The 22,016-nt window shown below is 42.6% G+C and overlaps 1 protein-coding gene across 3 annotated transcripts in view; it reads right to left on the bottom strand.

Annotated features, from left to right (window-relative positions):
• Positions 1-883: 883 nt before the first annotated feature.
• Positions 884-22,016, bottom strand: part of MCC (MCC regulator of Wnt signaling pathway) — a 256,345-nt gene continuing 235,212 nt past the window's right edge. For all 3 annotated transcript variants that reach the window (XM_075179709.1, XM_075179717.1, XM_075179725.1), the window contains 3 exons: positions 19,624-19,715; positions 7,364-7,486; positions 884-6,268 (listed from right to left, as the gene is read on the bottom strand). In XM_075179709.1, coding sequence (XP_075035810.1) covers positions 6,088-6,268; positions 7,364-7,486; positions 19,624-19,715 — 396 coding nt within the window. In that variant the 3' untranslated portion in view covers positions 884-6,087. The remainder of the gene's footprint in view (positions 6,269-7,363; positions 7,487-19,623; positions 19,716-22,016) is intronic.

Here is a 22,016-nt window from a genome sequence, read left to right as displayed (position 1 = left end):
ACCATGCCATGTACACACAACAAACAATAAGAAAGTTTGACTAATATTATAGCCACATATGCTATACAAACAATATTAGACTAAGTTTTGTCAATCTAACTTTTTCCAAGGCATTAACTCGCAAGAAAGACCTCTATGAATACTAAACGTGGCACACCCCATTAACGTCACACAGACAGGAGAACAATCGGTCAGAGGTATCTTATGCCCCTTTATTTAGGGGGAAGCGCCTACAACATGATGTAACAAGGTGATGCACAATAATACAGTGACAGTCTGCTCTTTTCAACCCGGTAATATCAGCGGTTAGGACAGATTTTAATGGAGGGATGACTGTAAGACAGGTTCTCAAATAGTAGAACAATATGATGAACAGGCTGTGCACTTACACGAGGATACCTCATATACTCCCAACATACCTGTGTCCTGGATTTAGAGCTCCCTATTAAATGAACATTTAGGGGTATATTTACCAAAACTTCTAAAAAGGAAAAGTGGAGGTGTTTCCTGTAGCAGATTCCAGCTACCATTCAAGAATGTACTAAATAAGTGATAACTAGAGTCTGATTGGTTGTTATGGGCAACATTTTCCTTTTCCTCTTAGGTTTGATTAATCTACCCCTTAGTGTGCCATCTTGAATGATGAGTAACTCACTGAGACTGCAATGGTCTTAACTAGGTGCTGCTAGTGAATCAAAGTAATAGCACTGCATTTACCCTTATGTGGAGATTCAAGACTGCAGATAAACAATATATTTCTGAAATAGCACCGCCTAGAAACAGACATTTTGTTGCATTCAAAGAAGACTCAAGACATGCCATTTCCACATATGAAGTATTTATTCTGAATATAAGAACATTTGTAAAATAAACGTATTATAAATTGCTCTGTATAAATAAATGAAGTTTATTTTTTTTACATTTTTTGTATCAAATTAACATACAATGCCCATATGACAGGCAGGAGTATTGGGGAAGGCATTGAAACATGTTGGTGGCTTCCAGTCTGCGGAGAAGACAATACAGTTTATGAAGTCTACAGAAGTCACTCGATGATCACATTGTGACGCTGGTTGGCATGAAAATTCAGTAGAAAAATAGCACATTATGGGAGCAATTTCAAAAGCATAAATCCATGCAGTACCCCAAAATACAAAGACTCAATTCACTACTCAGGTGAGAGACTATATATATTTTATAAAGAAACAATCAGCTGAGGCAACAGTGAAAGCCCTTTACTTGTATAATAATCTTCCTGTCCTTGATTTGTGTATCTCTGCTGGAGGAACAGCACTGGTTAAACTTTACTTCAGATTAAATAGCAAAATCAAAATCTGGACAATTTTATGTGCAAATCTTCCACTTAATTCTATAAAAAACTTTATACATATGTGTTGAAAGTAAAAACAAAATAAAAACATAGAAAGCGATTAAACAATAGGTGTAAACAGGAATGTGCCCAGTTCTGCATTAATACATAAAACTCAATGTATTCTTAGTACAAGTCATTGATGGCAAAGTGAGAACAATGGTCTTCTCTGAGCACAGTTTATTCTGAGCATTGTTTTGGTTGTGCTAAAACAAATGAAACACAGGTTCTATTTACGTTTTGCCTGTATATATGCAGGAGTGCGGCCCCATAGGAGGCTGCACAGAACCTACTAAGGCTGGTTATACATGAAACCTAGGAGAGTCTCACTCCAGATTCTGGCTGCATCACTGTTATCCCGAGAGAAGCTGCAAATTACATTTTAGGTACATTTCTGGGCCTGCACTAATTATGTGGATCATAGAAAACGTATATTTTATTCCTTAATATGGATTTTGCCTATATAAAAAAATGTTTGTATTACAGTATGTTCCTGAAGGTAATGCTATTTGTTTGGAAGAAAAACATAATGTCAAATATTTTACTGGCACACAGCAATATTGTCAAATATGGTTTGGTGACAATGGTATAAAGCTTCTGAAGTCATCAATTGTTAAAACAATTTTTTATGTTTTTCAAAGAGATGTTTGTTAAATCCAAGTCATTAGAGAGATAATAAAATCAATGTTTACTAAAACCTAGGTTTAGTTTACTTTACATAAGTATTAGATCAGTAAATGTGTGTTTGGGGTGAGCAAGCCTCAGTAAACCTGGGTACACACTACAGAATTTTCCACCAACATTTTATGCTGATCGATTTTACACCCGATCGATGTTCCGATCACTCGGTTCATGGACTACATACACACTAGCCTTGTTTTAGACGATAAAGGGAAGAATGGCAGTCCTGTTAGCGTCTTTTTACAGCCATGTTGTCGTGAGCAATGATTGTAATTTTCGTACTCACTGTTGTGGATCGGTCGGAAGTTTATACACACTGCATAACAGAAACGAAATTGGAACGAAAATATTAAACGGTACGACCAACCAAATGAGGCGATAATCGTCCATTTGGGCAGACTTTCGACCATCGTGTCACTGCACACACTGACCCGACTTTTGAACGAGCGGTCGTATGTCGGCTGTTTGAGCCGATTATTGGGCGAAAACCATGTAGTGTGTACCCAGCTTAAGATACAGGACAACCAATTTTGACATGATGAGGGTTATAAATGGATTATAAAAACTGGAGTAAGAATCACACTGTAGTCTATAAAGCGTGTTACAGTAGTTATTGAGTTTTAGTTGAGTATTTTGATTTCTGCCAATTTATGTCATGAATGGTAAATTCTATAGAAATAATGTTAACGTTAATCTTAACATTATTTTATTTAAGTGTAAAGTAAAAGAACTTTCAAATAAATTACACAAAATATGATTTTATCATTAAAAAAAGTTTAAAGTTGTTTTGTTTTATTACAATTGTTTTCCAGCCAAAAAAACATTATGTAAAATTCATTTTTTGTTCCTTTTTTATGTTTTGTACTACAAAAACCCCCCCAAACTAACCAACACATTTTTAACACTTTCAACACTGAAAGACACTTTATAAATAATGTTTTTGGCATTTTTTCCTATTTAAACTGTACAACAATTTTATAAAAATGACTCGTCTCTTTAGCGTACATTTTAAGTCACAGGATTTAATAATAATGTATTATTTTTATTAATTTATATAAAATAGGACTTACAGCTACAGTGATTTTTTTAAGTCACTTTTACCCTTATTTTCAGTCTGCATTTTATATAATAAGTGATGGTCACTGTATAGTTCTCAGAATGTGAAACTACAGCAGTCCACAACCTGTGATGAATGAAATACTACCCAGGGCTGATTACAGGGGGCACATACCATGCAGGTGATACAATGTTACTATTATTTCTTAACTACTTGCAGACAGTGTGGAGAACAGACATTACACAATAAGGTGAGTATGTGAAACAAAAAGGGGCATATTCAATTGTCCGTGTTACTCACAAAAATAACACGGCGTTGAGTATTACCGGTATTACGGTAATTCTAAGCCGGATTTCAGCTCGCAGCTCCCTGAGCTGTGAGCCGGCGTTAAAAGTACCGTAATAACAGTAATTACGGGCACTATTACCGTAACGGTAATAGTTTGTTACTTTTGCGAGTAATGTGGACAATTGAATATGCCCCAAAAAATGCTTCTGCCTCCGGTCTATTTTTGTTATATACAAGATTTTTCTGTGAGATACTCAATACTGCTGAAAATGCAGCAATATGCACAAGCATTGGAAAATGTGCCTCAAAACATTGGCTGATGTAATTAAATGAGGACCGGTCATAGGAACAACTGATAGGCTCATGTAGATGGATTGTGGCGTTATTAGGTATATATCTAATTGTTACTTGAATAAACATAACTTTATTTATGTGAGGAATTCTGTAATCACGGAGAAGGTGTATATATGTATATTATATATAATCTCTATTACTTGGCACACAAAATTATAAATCAAAGTGACCCAGGTGCTCAGCTCCAGCTGGAGAACAGTCATGCTGCATATAGACCCGGTACAAGAGGCAAAACTAAAAGTCCAAATCAGTGTATAACTTCCGCCAGGGATAGCAGGAAATAAAACAGGTGAGGGAATTAGCGGAGGAGAATCCGCCCTAGTGCTGTGACATAATAGAGGTGCCAGTGATTGGGAATGTACACAGATCAAACAACCAAACCCCAGGGTCCTAAGAACACCAGCTAATGGGCAAGTAATCAGTGGCTCTTTATTTACTGCTGCTTTCTGTTATATTCTCATGCTATCCCTGGTGTAAGTTATACACTAACTGGAATGTTGGAATCTATGCGTAAGGAATAGTAATGGCCATCATGCGGGATTTAGGGAGACACATACCAGGTGATCTCATCACATTTGTAGCCAGCACAAAGCTTGCAATGTGCACAGAATTAGTTTGCGATTGGTTTACATCTCTAAGGAAATAGTTAACCATTAAAATGATACAATTTCTATACAGCTATTGTTTTCCACGGTTGTACTGATCATGCATTTGGTGCATTTAATTTGGACGTAACTTCGTTCAAAGAACATTTACCTCTCCAGTTATTCATCTGGAGTGAGTACCCCCTGGAAATACTTTCAAAACTTTAATTATTGCCAGTTCTCCAACAATGCCTGAATAATGATGAAATAATCTATCTTTGTTACTCGATTCTACAATATTTATGTATTATTTAAGCTAGAGTTAGCTTGCTCTGTATGTAGATTCCTGTTGGGGCATTTTCTCATCCTTGGACAGAGGAGTGAAGGCTAAACCTGTGCTATCTTGGAGCCATGGCCTGGGGACGGAATGTGTAGTCTATGCATTGATTGTGCAGATTACCAGAACAAGAGATAGGCAAATCTTCAGCTGCAAAACCTTTACTAAACTAAAGACATAAGCAAATAACATTTAAAGTGCATCTTAATTTTACAGAGGAGTATTCCTAATCACCTTTACGGTGGGATAATTTAGATGTACTAAAAGCAGAGCTGAAAGCCTTTTACTATACGGAGACACAAACTGCTGCATTCACACTTCCACACAACTCCAAATCTGTCATCAGCGGCTCACTGGAAGTAGATTATTATGATGGACATATGTAGGACACAGCACAATAAAAACCCAAAAAATAAAATAATCCAGGACTGGTCCTTAATAACCATAAAAGCAACGTGTAAATATTGGCCCACATTTCTGATAAAAGCCTCTGGACATATATTAAATCAGACTGTATCCCGCCTGTACATACTGCCTCAGAGTCCATACAGAGACTATTATAGAATAAACATCTACCACACACAATGGGTGATAAAAGGCGGACTTTAATCTGTACCACCCAATGTCCGTGTGATTGTTCTCTCTGACCCTATGGTGAAGCAATGGTTGGCTGCACATGCTATGTCGTAAGAACAGATTTATAATGTAAGTGGTTGACTTACACCTGGAGAAACACAATATCTTGTACATATTAAAAAGAAACACATAAAAAATAGGCTATGAATATAGTTTGGCAGCCACCATACAAAAAAAAAAAATCAAAGCACTTGTACTCACAGTGTACTAAGAAAGACAGATTGCCTCTGTGTTTGTTTATTTTAGGGTATTAAAGCTTGTAGGGCATGATTTTATCAAGCACCCGTCTGACTGCGCTGAGAAGGCATTGTAATGTATTGGTGGAGGACACTAGAGAATTTGCTCCCCAGTGAGGACTTATATTCTTCTTGCTGGTAGTGATTTAAAGGACAGCACCTTGCAGTGTCCACAGAATTAATAGCAAAGTACTTGTTCTTACAGTGAAAGAAAGGAAAGGTGCATTGTTTGCTCAGGACCCATCCCCCAGTCTGCCTCCCAGGCACAGCTCGGCCTCTCCACTTGTGCAAGCGTGACATGTTTTTGGCACACACCAGCGTCTTACAAATAGAAGAACATTCGATATGTCGCGAGGAGGAAGTGAACTTCTGTTTAACCTGTCTCCTCGCCACATATTAGGCTAAAAGTGTCTTGTAATAAATGATGACGCGTTTACTTGGAGTGTTCAGTATATCCAGTCACACCTAGGAGCACACAGCTGGAGAGCAATGCTGAAGGCACCCATCAGTCTGGACTGCATACTTGGCAACACACACTGATTGCTTCACAGTGATGTCTCATTAGTATGAGGCCTTGAGTTCTCCTCCTCTAGTAAAGCTATTCTCTGCTTTAGCATCCGCACTTGTGTCTCATGTCTCTCCACCATCGCCATCATCTGGGACTCCAGTTTTTTCAGCTTGTTCTGATGTTTCTTCTTTGCCTTTTCATATGCCGCCACAAGGTTGCTGCTCAGGAAAAACAAAGCAGTTATTACAGGACCTTCATTAAAGGACATCTAAACCCCAAAACTGTTTTCACAATCTCCAAGTGTTAACAGGGTTCAGTGTTGTCCTGATTTCCCTTTCCCTAAATCATTAACAAGACGACACATCTTTCAGCTACTAACCATTGAACCAAAGGCTGCAGATGCGGGTAGGAAAAAAAAAAAAAAAGCTAAAAACAACAAAGCAATAATGTCAGTTATTCTTCTGTGTAGTGACATCTCTACTGGTAATACTTCTTTTGCACTTTCCAATTCTTCCTGCTCATTATAGCAAGAGGTTACAAGTTCCGTCCCCCTTCAAATTATCAATCAGGTCTGTTTACAGCCTGGGACAGAAGTAACCACATGCTGGAGAGATGATTGCGTGTCACTTATTGCAGATATATTGCTTAGCTCACTAAAACACGTGTTCTCTTGTGGCATTAAATCCTTGTTAAAAGCACCTAGTTAGAAGTGCACACAGACTACTTATGTTATTATTATTATTCTCTTTTATTTGGTAGGTGCTACAAGGTTTCCGCGGCGCCATACACAGTACAAAACAGTCGACTATACAGGGTGAAACCTGTATAGTCCCTGTACATGTTGAAGTATATTATGAAACAAACCAAAGCACAACGTGAACATATATTGTTTCAGTGCATGATGCTTTCTACAATTGTCTCATGACTGCAAAATAAGCATCTCCAATACAGGAAAATGAAACAAAACTAGCACCGGCCTTTGTTGTTGCTCTGAATAAACAGGCATTGAGCACTGACTTATCAGGTCAAAATTTCATTGGTCACCATTAAAGTACTTGTCAATTCTAAGAAATATATAGGAAGGAGCTTTAAAAGTATGTTTAATCCTATTCACAGTAAGGTTTCCTTCTGCATTAGTGAAGTTTCTCCCTTGTGTGGTCAGACACTGTATGCTTATAATACTGAGGTCATGCAGATACCAGCTAAATACACTCATATTCAGATTCCATTTCACTATAGTTGCACTGTGCAATTGGATAGGCCCATTAAGGAGTAATGGCATTTAGTGACATCATCCATGCAGAGCTACTGACCTGTTTGCTCTCTTTAAGTCATTGACAAACTCTGCAGACTGCTGATGTCGGATTTCACTGCTCTTTGTGAGTCTTTCTAAGGCGCTCACCAGCTCCTGTGCCCGAGATTTCAGCTTCTTTTCCCTGTAGCGAGGAAGCAAAATAATTAGAGACAATGCTCTGAAAACATCTAAGTCACATGATTGGTTCTCCTTTTCCAATTACATTGACAACAAAAGCACCAATAATAATGTAAACAATGAGCACTGGTGTCCTTGGAAATAACAATAGATTAATTTACATGTTGTATAAATTCTCCAGAGAGTGATGGACGCTCGGCTGAATAGACAGAGCAGTGAGAACAACATTAAATCGTGTTGCCAAAATTTGATCAGTCCATTTTTTTTTATTTTTTAAAGAATCAGGGTTTTTTTAAGCTTAACTGATGCACCATTTGCAGCAGACTGAGTTCCAAAGTACATAATCCTATTTTGTTATTAAACAATGAAAAGAAAAAAGTGTAATTCATTTTTTGGCCAGCAGATGTCCTTAGTGACTGTCAAACTGTTGCCTTCAATACATTCCCTGTACATACTTGGTGCAAGGAAGTCAAGAGTACAAGGATAGGTTATTATCTTTATTTATAAGGTGCCACAAATGGTCCACCGCACCGTACATATGGGGTTGAACAAAGTAGACATTTACAGTAATACACAGACAGCTATGAACAATACATAATCGGGGCAAACGTAGGATTTGCAGAGGGGGATTTCCACACCAGTGGGCGTGACCAGCATGCATGGGAGCGTGGCTATAAACATGGTACATAACAGTTAAAGTATTTATGATTTATGCATTTGGTATGGAAACAAAGTTGTCTCATAGAAGAATTAAATGAATTCAGCAGATCAGACAAGCGTGTATTCTACGCACAATACAAAGCTTTATAAAAGTGTTTCACACGAGTTCCCGTGAAACATGTGTGGAGATGTCCCCGGAGCCGGTGCCCGTGAAGAGGGCGAAGATTCTGGCTATCACTGTGCCCCTGGAGGGGCTGAAGACTCCCCGGATGGTGGTGCCCTACAAGCGGGTGAAGAGGAAAGAGGAGAAGTACTCACCATTCCAGCGTCGGTGAGTATCGCTTCTTTCTTCTAGGGTTTGCGGCGGAGGAAGGATGAGCCAATCGGGGCTCATCTTTCCCCTCTGGCCAATCAGCGGCCGGATACGCGAGCCAATTGCGGCTCACGCCCGGCCGTTTGAAATATTGGCGCCGCTGCGAGCCAATCAGCGTTCGCGGCGGCGCCTAGTGATGACGCTGCCATTTCTTCAGAAGTCCGTCGGCGGAGAAGACCAGACGTCCGGAGTGGCAGAAGAAGAGAACATCTAGCAACAGAGCGCCGGAAGTGGCAGGGAGCCCTTGTAAGAGCTAGGAGCGACCCTGCCACTTACACCGCGGAGACGTCGGCGGGGAGCCCTTGTCAGGGCTAAGAGTGCCCTCGCCAAGAACAAGAGACACCCGCGGCAGAGATGTAGGCGGGGAGCCCTTGTAAGGGCTGAGAGCGCCCCCGCCTCCGGAGCAGCAGCAGAGCCAGCGCCGAACAGAAGAGGCGCCGCCGCCTGGAGGGTCTGGAAGACCCGGAAAAGAAGGCAGAAGACGGCGTGGCAAGTTGAGCATCCTGCGCAGAGCAGGTAAGTACTCTCAACATCAGGTCGGGCACTAGGCCCGTGGCCACGGTCAGGCACAAGGTCCATGGAGCATGCATTATGGGCGCAAGACCCAGGGAACAGGGCAATAGGCCCTAAATGATAGGTAGTAGCCCAATAGTGTTGTATGGGCACAAGGCCCAAGTTACTTATACACCTGGGGCTCTCAGCCCCCTAACTAAGGGCACAAGGCCCTTAGTTAGCTAGTGGCCTAGAGGCCATAGGAATGGCCACCGGGCCTGGTCAGGGGGCTGTAAGCCCATAGTGTTAAAGGGCACAAGGCCCTAGTAGCTGGCCAGGGGCTATAAGCCCAGAGGTAGGGAGGCCTGAGTAGGCAGGGGCTAGTGCCCCGAAGGTAGCAGGGCACAAGGCCCTAGGTAGTGGGCTCAGAGCCCTAGTTAGAGAGGGGGCTAAGGCCCATAGCCAGAGCGCAAGGCTCTGTAGGCAACAGGGCAGACAGGCCCATGGTGTGTAGGGCAGAAGGCCCTGGTGTGTTAGGGGCGTGAGAGCCTTGTGAGTGTAGGCGCGGTCCTGTGTGAGGTGACTACACAGAGTAGGAGAGGCACAGTAGAGCAGAGGCTCCTGTTGGTGCTGTAGCAACCGGCTGGTTGGCTAGCAGCTGTGTGCTCTGGTGAGTAGCATGCAAAGTACTGTATTACTGGATTTATTCTGTCTGTGCGACGAGTATTGCTTTAGTATTGTATTTGTGGTGTGCTACCCTTTTGTTTCCAGGTGCAAGACGTCAGGCCTCTATTAAAGGTAGGCTCTTGTTTCCTGTGTTGTCCTGTACTAACCTGTACTGTGGGGACCGGTGTAGTTACCAGCTTACACATAGTCAGGGAAGAACACACGTAGTTTTCCAGTCCCTTAGGTCCCTGGGGTCACACTGGTTTCCAGAGGGGGTGACTGAGTGAGTCAGTGGCAGTGCAGCACAGCTCGAGGCAGTTCCAGGGGCGGCCCGTGGTTCTGGTTGAGGGTCCCCAAGCTTGAATTCCGTGCAGGTTCTCTGGCGGTTCCAGGTGTAAGGACGCGTGTTCGATACCCGGGTGGAGGTAGTCGGGCGGTTCAGTTTTGATTGGCTGTTCCGTGCGGCAGTCGGCTCACGGGTTAGTGGGCTGTTCCATTAAGCCTCAGCCGAGCCTGGTGCAGCTGGTCCTTAGGGTCCGTGGGTGGCCCCATAGTAAGGAGACAGTCTCCTTGGTTCGACCTGGGTGAGGGCGTTAGGAACCGCCCTGCGATATAGTCCGTGAACACCGGCTGGTGTTCACCGTAGTGGTTAGTGAGTAGTTCCCGTTAGTACACCACACCTAGTTAGCATTATAGTTCTGTAGTCTAGTTGCGTTGCTGACCATTAGAGCGTTGTTAGGGTCGGGTCGCTGTTGTAGTCAGCTTAGCGTTTGTGGGTGCCCACCTTTAGTCTCACTGATAGCGCAGAGGGAGGCTGTGTTCCTTGTCATCCACAGGTGTCGGGGAGGTGCAGGAGAGCAGGACCGGAAGTGGGAGTGTCCCGGTGAGTATCACGCTCGATTCCCCCTTTCGGTTAGGCCCTCACCGGGAGGTGTGCGAGGTACTTGAGGCGGGACTGTTCCTGGTCTCAAGTGCCTGTAGTCCCCCGAGCCTTGGCAAGAGCAAAGCGAGAAGGCGGCAAGTGAGCTTTACGAAGAGTGTCTGTGCTCATTGCCGTGATCTCGGACAGCCCTTCCCTGGTAGGCACGGCCGTAATATCTGTCTCTTTCCTAGAGGGACGTGGTTGGAGGTGAGAAGGGTTGTGGTTGCTGGTCTGCCTGGGATCGGACAGCGGCTGGGGTATCGGAAGCGTACAGGATGTGACCATCGTTTACAAAGTAAGTACTTCTTTGTGCGTCTGTCCTGTTCCCCGCAGGCGCTACACATAAACATGCAGTAAATGAGACAGGGGACCGCTGGGCTATGTTTAACCCAAAGGCAAAAGAAAAACTACTTCTAAACTCTGATTTATGAAAGTGGGGTAAGAAAAGGACTGGAAGAAAAAGGTGAATTTATTTGAGAACTCCAACATCAGCATTATGGAATTATGAAGTAAGTTCACTTTTCATTCGAGATACATTTATGCCTTTTTCATGAATATACTCCATTTGTGACAGTAATTAACAGTAATAATATTTAATGGCACGTGCATCTACATGGGCATTAATATCAAGTGCACGCTCTGACCCTGGCACCTTACCCTGCTTCCTCTAAGAGATAAGGCCCAATGTGGCCACCAGAAATCTCTATGTTGACTGGAGAATAATATACCATAGGTATATACCATATATACCATAGGTTAGCATGATTTGAGAGCTGGACATGGACTGCTTGTACTATTAATTACAGAAAGGTGTATTGTGTAAGCAGCATGTGGGTTAGTTTATCACATGTAACCTGCTACTCATTGCATTACATTGTAGGACAGCAGAGGGACATTTAAATGTTGCAGACTGCTGCTGAGACACAAACCAATAACTTTGCAACATTGCAAAATTTTATTTGTATCCTTCCTATAACAACCATCTCTGTCATTGAGATTAGGATTGTACTAACTGAATGCATCATTTTTTTTTAAATCCAGTATTTTTATTGAAATTTTTTAAGATATAAACATACTAAACAACAAAAAGAAAAACAAATCGCATACATATCGGAATTAAATGACGGAATTTACAAGATTACATTAAAGCATAATAATAATAAATGTGCTATATTCATTCAGGATCATACATCGTAAATGCTTATACACAAGTATGTTACACATGCAGGGTTTATTACATGGACTTAGATACTTATTATAAGAACTGCGGTAGCCATACATTTAAGTAGATAGAGCATCTGTACTAGATGACATAGGATAGAATGGAGACTCTAACCATCTGTACCATATATTCTCAAATTCCTTCAGAGCCTGTCTGCTAGTATAAACAAATCTCTCGTGCCTTATGGTGGTGTTGACCAGTGCCTTCCAATTTTTAACCGTGGGACTCGTCGGGGCCAACCACAGCCTCGCTATACAGACCTTAGTCAATATCAATAACTGTGAAATGTACATTTTTGTCAGTTTATTAACTTTCCCCTTCAAATCGGAGCCCAAAGAGACAAGTGGCTGGTGAACTAAGAGACACTTCAATTCCAGTAACCTGAATACATCTCCTGATCCCTCGCCAGAAGATTTGTATACATGAACACTCCCATAGAAGGTGCCAAAAGTTAGCATTGATTGAATTGCATTTCGGACAGTTAGGGGTAGCAGCCGGGCAAAATTTTGCCAATCTAATAGGGGTAAAGTAGGCCCTGTGTAAGATAAACACCTGTATTTGTTGAAATTTTAATGATGAAGTATAACCTTTAGTACTGTCTGTAACCATTTCCCACTCCTTGTCTGATAAAGGGCCAATATCTATTTCCCACTGATTCCTCAAACCATTCAAATCATCTGCAGTGGATTCATACAGAAGACATGAATACATTCGAGAGATCAGACCTCTATAACCCAAGGCCTGTAATTGTTTCCTCAGTGGATCCACCCCAAACACCAAAGTCTCCCCTTTAAATTGTGTGTTTAGGGCGTGTCGTAACTGAAGGTAAGAATAAAACATTGTTCTGGGTACAGAGAATTCCCCAACCAACTGTTCGAAGGATTTAAGTACATTTGTATCATAAAGCTGACCTACCGACACCACACCCAACCGAGACCACTCCCTGGCCCTCTTCACTGTATTCAACTTCTCAAATTTCTTTGCCCCCCAGATAGGAGTATATGGATCAATGTCAGTTTGTTTCATTATTTTATTACAGATTGTCCAAATCTTAACTGCCTGAATCAGGAGCGGAGGAGCCCGCATACCAAGCCGCCCCGCCAGCAGTGACTGTAAGGGAGTGTGATTAGAATTAAATTGGTGTACCAACACCCAATGTAGCTCATGGTAATCGGGGTCCGAAACCCATGCCTTAAGGTGGACCAATTGAGAGGCAAAATAATATAATTTCAAGTTAGGAAGTGCAAATCCACCAGAAGATCTGGATCTATACAGCGAGCTGAGCTTGACCTTAGCCCTTCCCCCTCCCCAAACCAATGAAATCAAATAGCTATCAATGCATCGGAAAATGGAGGGTGGAATATATACAGGTGACTGCTGGAGTATATATAAAAACTTTGGCTGCACCATCATCTTAATTAAATTTATCCTACCGGAGACAGAAAGTGGGAGCTTCTTCCATACATGAGTTTTTTCTTTAATGTATTTGATCTGGGGCCGCAAATTAAGTTCTACATATTCAGCGGGGGTATTAGAGATCCATATTCCCAAGTATTTGAATTTCGATGCCCATTTTAACTGTAAGCCTTCTGGCATTGTCACGGGACACTCCCATCCCAGAGGGAACACGCTAGATTTATCCCTATTAATTTTTAGGCCGGAAAAAAAACCAAATCCATCAACCACCCACAGCAAATGTTTTAGGGAAGTGTCGTGATCTGAAAGGAACAACAGCATATCATCTGCATATAATGCCACCTTATCCTCTCTGTGCTCTGATCTAAGTCCCACAATTTCTCTATCATGCCGGATCTTACAGACCAGCGGCTCTATTGCTAATGCAAACAGGGCCGGAGACAACGGGCATCCCTGTCTAGTACCCCGCTCTAATTGAAATTGTTGAGAAAGATGCCCATTGACACAGACCCGCGCCACTGGATGTGAATACAAAAAAGTTTAACCCATTTTATAAATTCCGGGCCCACTCCAAATCGGGACAATACCTCCCACAGGTATGGCCACTCCACCGAGTCAAACGCCTTGGCCGCGTCCAAGGACACCACAACTTCGCTCTCAGAAGAGGGTGACCGCACCTGCAGGAGAGTATACAGCCTTCTAAGATTGATAGACGTGGACTTGCCCGGCATAAATCCCGTCTGATCCGGATGAATTAATTCCAGCACCACTCTACTTAACCTCAAAGCCAGTAATTTTGCTAGAATCTTAACATCATTTGACAAAAGTGAAATCGGGCGGTAGGACTCAGGGTACAAACAAATCTTTCCCTGACTTAGGCAGCACCACCACTATTGCCTCTGCCATTGAAGGGGAAAGAGCGCCAATCTCACCCAGCTCGCTGAATGTATCCAACAACCTAGACACAAAAAAGGGCCGGTGTTTTTTATATAATTCAATTGGGATTCCATCTACTCCAGGGGCTTTACCATTAGGGAATGACATAATAGCTATATCAATCTCTTTAAGAGTAAAGGGTGAGTCCAAAAACTCCCTACTATCATCGGAGAGGACAGGAAGGGAGATACCATTCAAATACTGCTGTAACGTATCCATGTCAGATCTGACCTGTGACTTATATGTATTCGTGTAATATTTATGAAATACCTCAACAATATCAGGCATCAGATACTTCTTAACCCCACTGTCATCACAGATAACCGGTACTGCTGCATCTGCCCTCTCCGCCCTTGTCAGATAAGCCAGGAAGCTACAATTTCTATCGCCCTCTGCATATCGTACATGCTTAGAAAACAGAAATTTATGTTTGGATTTCTCAAATACATACTCTACCCACTCTCTCTGGGCCAACTGCCATGTTCCCCTTGCAACCTCAGTTTTGTCCGCAATGTATTGTGCTTCTAAGGATTTACACTTTTTCTCTAATATCTGTTCTTTTTGTCTGGACGACTTTTTAATTTCAGCTATGCCAGCGATTAATGTCCCCCTTAGGAAAGCCCAAACTATAGGTGGCCTTGCTGTTACCAGATTATCTACAAAGAAGCCTTCCCACTGTGTCACCAAGGTCGCTCCTGTACCCATCAAGGAGAGCCAGAAGGGATTTAATTTCCAAAAGGACTGGCCTCTATCAATTGCAAAATCAATAGATAGGCAGAGGGGCGAGTGGTCAGAAATTCCCCTAGGCTATATTCCACGCTCCTTACCAGCGGTACCAGAGAGTGTGACAGCAGAGCCAGATCAATTCTTGAAAATGCATTATATGATGTAGAAAAGCAGGAGAATTGGACATCTTCTGAGTGCCTCAAACGCCATACATCTACTAACCCCATTTCCTCAACCAGAGCAGAAAAAGCCGACTTAGAGTTGCCAACTACAGCATTTTTCTCTCGCCATCTGTCCACCTCTCCATTTATCACATTATTAAAATCCCCTATACAAATGGCTGGAACCTCTGGGAACAATGCCATGAATTCTCCACATTTCCTTAACACCTCACCATTATACGGTGGGGGTATATATACAGCTAACAGAATCACCGGAACCCAATTAATGACAGCCTTCATCGGTACAAACCTTCCCCCTGCATCCACTTGAATTTTTTCCAAGGAGAAGCAGAGACGTTTATGTACCAGTATAGAGACCCCTCGAGAATTAGTCGTGTAAGTAGAGTGGTATGCCCTACCTACCCATGCTTTTTTAAGGGCGAGTATTCTATCACCGTGTAAGTGAGTCTCCAATAGACAAACAATATCAGGATCATTTTTTCTAATTTGTCTTAGTACAAGAGAACATTTCACAGCATTATTTAGGACCCGCACATTCCAGGAGAGAATTTTCAGCTCCTTATCAGATGTACCAGAATACATATAATAGTAGTCCCTCTTATCTCACTACCCCGCATCCCACACCCCTGCAGAGCATACATTGACATACTTATAAGCACATATAATCCTTGTCTATATATTTGCGATAACATTAAAACTACCCACAACTTAAATAACTTTAATACTAAACCCATACCCCCACCCTGTATACTCCACCCAACTTAAGGTAATTTTAGTTAGGGTTTAAGGTATACTTAAGATATTCAGCAGGCCAGCACACTACCAAAAAAGGTCACCCGCCAACCCGCAAAATACCAGAAGATAGAGGAAGGAAAAGGAAGGAAAGAAAAGGGGCGAATTGAGAAGAGAGGAAAAGAACGGCCTTAAAGCCATGGGCTTTCCAGCCCGTTACATATTTTTTTTTTTTTTTTTTTTTTACAGTGGACCTTTCAATATTAGTTTGAAAATCACAGACCCCACCTGAGCGAAATACATTTTTTTTTTTTTTTTGTACCACAGAAGAGAAATTACATTATGTATAGCAAATACCATGCATAATATCAATGACAAATCAGCAATGTCCAAAGGACTATCAGGAGAGACATAAAAAAAGTACTCATCCAGCATCAGCGTCCAGCAGCAGCTAGGCGGTCCAACCAAATTGCAGCCTCTCTGGGAGTATCAAAAAAGGATGTACGGCCCTCTGAAACCACTCTCAACCAGGCAGGGAAAATCATGGCATATGGGATCTGTAAATCTCTCAATCTTCTCTTCACCGGAATGAATTGAGCCCTGTTCTTTTGTACATCCAGAGCGAAATCAGGATAAATTGCTACTTGCTGACCATTGTATTCCACTGAACCTTTCTGCCTAGCCAAGCGTAGAATGGTATCTCGGTCACGATAGTGCAACAATTTGGCTATGAAGGTGCATGGGGGGGCTCCAGGAGGGGGTGCTTGAGTTGGAATACGGTGAGCCCGCTCCACTGCGAATTGGGCTGTAAATGAATCTGTACCAAACAGTTGGATTAACCACTTTTCCAAGAAGGATTCTGGGGAGACACCTTCTGCCTTCTCGGGCAATCCAACCAACCGAATGTTGCTGCGACGCAAACGCCCCTCCATATCCGTAAGCTTTTGTTTAAACAGAGAGGCTTGCGACTCCAGACTCTCCAACCGGCCCGCAACTGGTGCAGAAGTGTCCTCCAATGTAGACACACGTGTCTCCACTTCACCCACTCACTTCCTGATTTTTTGCACATCTTGCCGGAGGAGAGAGGTCCACCTGCACCTCTCCTATTTTATCCGTAACACGCTTTTCAGATGCCCCAATGGCCTGCAGGACCTGCTGTAATGTAACTTCAGGGTCCGCCAGTGGAGCCGACAAAGGGGGGGGTAACGGGATGTGATGCATCTCCTGAACCAGAGGCTGTAGTGGAGGAGCGAGCAAAGCGGTCCAATTTTCCCGCTGCGGTGGACTGGTTATGTTTGCCCATAATTTCACAGGAAAGATGGGATGATATTTATCCTATACGCTTATGTGCAACCCTGTAACCTGTATAGCTTTAATTACATATAGGTGTACAGCTCAGATTGTATTGCTAGCAGTGCATTGCAGCCAGTTATCTTCACAGAGAAAGGTATATCTCCTCCAACAACACTGATAATGATAATCAAATAAGTCCAGAGCCCAATTCAGTTACTCCTCACTTGTACAAGGATATAAATGTACCTGTATCAGATGGATATCACAGGCTGTGTTCACCTAGGGCAGTATGTGGTATTACAGAGGCGCTATGTCCCAGCAGTCATCAACTGCCACAGACTGCCTGTAGTATTCCTCTACCCAGATGCTCAACTCTTTCTCTCCCAGTCTCGGGTAAAATGGCAAGAGCACTATCAAAACAGGTACACTATGTACAGCAACTATTCGGATGCACAGTTTTGGGTCCAAAAGTTTCTTTATTCCACTATAACGGAGATCAACAGGATATCTGGGATGGAGAGCTCGTAACTGTGCTTGCTACTCCATGCTCGTCCAGGCCACGCCCCCGAATGCATCATTATTAAAAAGGAATTATTTTTTAAAAAATGAGCCAAAAAAATTTCCTTTATAAGCTGGAGTTGTAACCCAAAATGAAAAGTTTTGTTCTTAATGGAGTTCACTCAAATTACATGAACCTTATCTTCCAGACCATGAATGGGTCTAAGTGTGCCAGGCTACACTTACTTCCCACTTCCCTCTTGGCCCATTTGAAACAAGTTGAGTGGGTGTCCAAGCCTCTCCTCAGGGCTTCAGCACCTGCTCGGTTTGTTTTAAAAATACTTAGCAGCAATTCTGCTTTATTTTTTTTATTTCATTTTACTTTTGGATGAAGTTATTATTTGATTTTCTTTCTAGAAAGAGAGGGACTGTAATGAAACATTGTTCAACTCTGAAAAAGAAAAACCTCTGAAAATAAAACGACAAAGCAGTAGACAAAGCGAGTGTCTGAGCCTAGGTAGAGAGACATATGACAAGTGTGCCATGTTCCATACCGCACACAATCACTGGAAAGAAACACAAGCTTGAAGCATCAGGAAGCAAAACACTGTCAATTCCAATTCATTTCACAGACAGAGCAATCAGTGACAGAGGAACACATATAAAATGACATTTCTTTGAGAAGGCAGAAATTGTCATCTCAGTTTCTAAACATATTGGGCAGAAATTCAGCTGCGTTCTTTGTCTGAATGTCAACATGGGAGCCGGAACATATTAGCATCCAACATAGCAGGAGAAAATAAAAGCTGAAAATCGAAAATTACATATTTATAGAAAAATATGTGCCCATACTCCACCTGTTTAGCTTCAGCTAAAAATAAAAGGTTGCAGGGTCACCCCCAGGGGATGACAGCAGTCCCTCACATTCTACCATCACTCAGAATCTGATAACAGAACATTAATGCCACAATATGCTAAATATAATATTAAAAACAAAATGCTGGTCTATTTATTATGATTTAATGTATGGTGCTTCTACCTTAACTGTACTCTGTATTTCAATTGCCTAGTGGCAAATGCAGTCACCAATATCAACAGATCACGAGTTGTTGAGACTAACTGTGCCATTTGGAGGTGTAACTAACATACATATCATTCAATGTATAAATGACAGAAATGTGGGGTTATGTCCTTGTTTCCTCTGCCCCAGTCCTGGAGGTGGATAGGAAACATGTCAGTCGTCTACAACCGTACTTAACTGCGTGAATCAGGCCAGCGGTTGTAGAAGAATCAGACAGAACAACTCAAATGCTGAAACTTGGTGCAAGCAATAAAAATGAGAATAAAATGGATATATAAACTCTGATACTGTATTTATTTATGAAATGATATGCTTGGATGTGATCCTCTTAGCAGCTGTGCAGTATATATATTTGATAACATTGCAACATTACAGGTCTGTTGTCTATACACATAAACAATAACATTCACTTCTCTCTATTTGATATAGAGCCAAGATTTGAAAGAACTTGGTAAACCCTCACGGCATGTGGAAGGGATCATAAAGCGGTGACACAACAGCCAAGTGTAAACATGTCTATCTGCCTCGCCAACGTCTCACTGAGCAGCAGATGCTGTGATTTCACTGGAGACACTTGCAGTTCTCAACCTCACACATGTAAACGACAGAACGGAGGTGGTCCATTACTGGATGGAGGTTTTCTCCTGTGTTCTACAATTACTCAGCTGCCTTCAGCTGATCCACATAAAACAAGGCATGTAACAGGGAACAGACCGCTGCTCTGGTGGGATGGAACCAGCGCTATGTTGTCATATAGGGCGCACATAAAGCTGCCTAGCAAAGGCCAGCACGCATATTATTTTTATTATTATCTTTAATTTATGCATATGTAGTCATTTCAGCCTATCCCTTGTTCAGTGGTATAATACATCCCAGGGATTCCCAGTACTTTATGGACATACACATATGAAGTAACAGTGTTGGAGCTATATTTAGTCTCACCTTTTCAGTGCACTGGTGAGTTCTGTTGCTAGTTCACTGTCATTGTAAGCTCTCAGCTCAGACAGCGACAACGCTGATCCCTCCACGGAATCCTAAGGGACAAAATAAAAGAAGTAGCATCATTTATTGCTGAATTGTACTGCATGCATAATTACCACAACAGACAGTAACGGGAAGACATGTTACCCATCTGGGAGACAATTAACTTTCAAATTCAATTCAGTGCGAGGTGACATCTCGTCAACATTTATATAGAAATTTCCGCTCATTTTTCCTCCCACCCCATAGAGGTGCACAGAAAAATGAGCGGAGATTTCTTACTGTAATAGGTGACAATATGCGGATCTGAACATAGAGGTGATGTTCAGCAGCACCTCGCACTGAACGGAGTCTGCCCCGAAGACTGAGACATTCCAAAAAATAATAACCCTGTAATATGTAAGAGAATTTGCCAACATCTTCAGGCCACTAGCTTATAGCGTGCTGTTATCTGGGGCAAGAGGACATTCCTGGTCACAAGGTTTAACACAGAATGACAAACTTTGATTCTACCAGCAACCTTACTGTCCTGTCTCACTGAACGGAGTGTTGATGTTTAGCCTCACTGAGAAGACAGAAGACATTTGTGACTTTAGTGATTTGTGCAGTTATTCACTTGACTTACACTATACCTACATGGGAGGGGCCAGATAACTCCCCATAACCTCAGTGAGAGCGTGGGTGGTGCCAGATACCACCCCTTAACCTCAGTGAGAGCGTGGGTGGGGCCAGATACCACCCCTTAACCTCAGTGAGAGAGTGTGTGGGATGAGATACCACCCCATAACCTCAGTGAGAGAGTGTGTGGGCCCAGATACCACCCCATAACCTCAGTGAGAGAGGGTGTGGGGCCAGATACCACCCCATAACCTCAGTAAGAGAGAGTGTGTGGGGCCAGATACCACCCCATAACCTCAGTGAGAGCGTGGGTGGGGCCAGATACCACCCCATAACCTCAGAGAGAGAGTGGATGGGGCCAGATACCACCCCTTAACCTCAGTGAGAGAGTGTGTGGGGCCAGATACCACCCCTTAACCTCAGTGATAGCGTGGATGGGGCCAGATACCACCCCTTAACCTCAGTGAGAGCGTGGGTGGGGCCAGATACCACCCCTTAACCTCAGTGAGAGAGTGGATGAGGCCAGATACCAACACATAACTCCACGAGACAGCTTTATAAAAATGTTAACTTGAACTTTTAAACCACACCAATTGTAAAAATTCTGTAACCTGCAACAGATCCTACAGTTACCCCTAAACAATTTGATGCTAATCATGAATAAAATAATCATAATACCCATTCTTTGTATGGGGTCTATTTACAAATGTGTGATGAGCCAAACAGAGAAAACAGCAGTTTTCGCCATAAAATGGCCATTGCATTATTTACTAAGGGTTCAGCGCAAGAGATATCATAGACAGTGGCGCACACAGGGGGGGTTTCTGAGTCTCCAGAAATCCCCCCCCTGCGCTAACTAAGTGTCCACCATAGCGGCACTGTCCCATACAGCAGCTGTGGCGCTGTCAAAGAAGCGTCCGCAGCAGCTCTCTCTCGTGTTTGTCTCTCGTGACAATCCTGCGTGCGCCCCTGACAGATAACGTTTCTGAATGCAGCACCCATATGTTAATTTGGAGACTGCAAAACTATGTAATTTACAAAGCTGCAAAAAAGTTTTGCTTTTCGCAACTAAACTTCAAATCCTAACGCCATCTCAGGATGCGTTACGCACCAGATCGCACACAGACCCCATGTACCTACCAGTATCCTGCCGGAGGCATTTCGCATTCATCAGCTGCGCATTCCTGGATATTTTACCGGTGTATGCGTAGAAGATCAATAAGTCAGGAGACGTCCATCGTGTCGGTGTAAGGAGTGATGCAAAGCCCCATCCTCTACCACAGAGAAGGGGTAATTTTGCATTGCAAAGCAGGTAAGTTTTATGCGCTATGATGCAATGCATAATGTTGCCTATCGCAGTACACGGGGCAGAATTAGTAAATATAGCCCTTTGAATTAAATTTTTTTGCATGCAGACTAATATTAGCAGCTACATTATTCCATGCATAGGAAAAACAAACAAATGGAACCACTGGTATCACAACACATCTTCCCTCACCAGAGAGTCACCACTTCCCCTCAAACCTCCCTCACTGTCATTAACACTACAATTTCCTCAGTCTCCCAACACCACTGTATTGTGTCACACTCCACCCTCTGCTTTATTCCTCACATCCAGTCTCCCGGTCCTGTCATCGCCACCCTGGAAATATTGCCAGAATATGACCTCATCTTATCAAAGATGCTACGACAGCACTTTTGTCCACTCTTATCTCTTGCCAGACTTAAGCTACCTC

Source organism: Mixophyes fleayi, chromosome 1 (genome assembly GCF_038048845.1).
Source record: "Mixophyes fleayi isolate aMixFle1 chromosome 1, aMixFle1.hap1, whole genome shotgun sequence".
NCBI lineage: Eukaryota > Metazoa > Chordata > Amphibia > Anura > Limnodynastidae > Mixophyes > Mixophyes fleayi.
The sequence above is the reverse complement of the archived record's forward strand: the minus strand, read 5'-3'. Positions and strand labels throughout refer to the sequence as shown.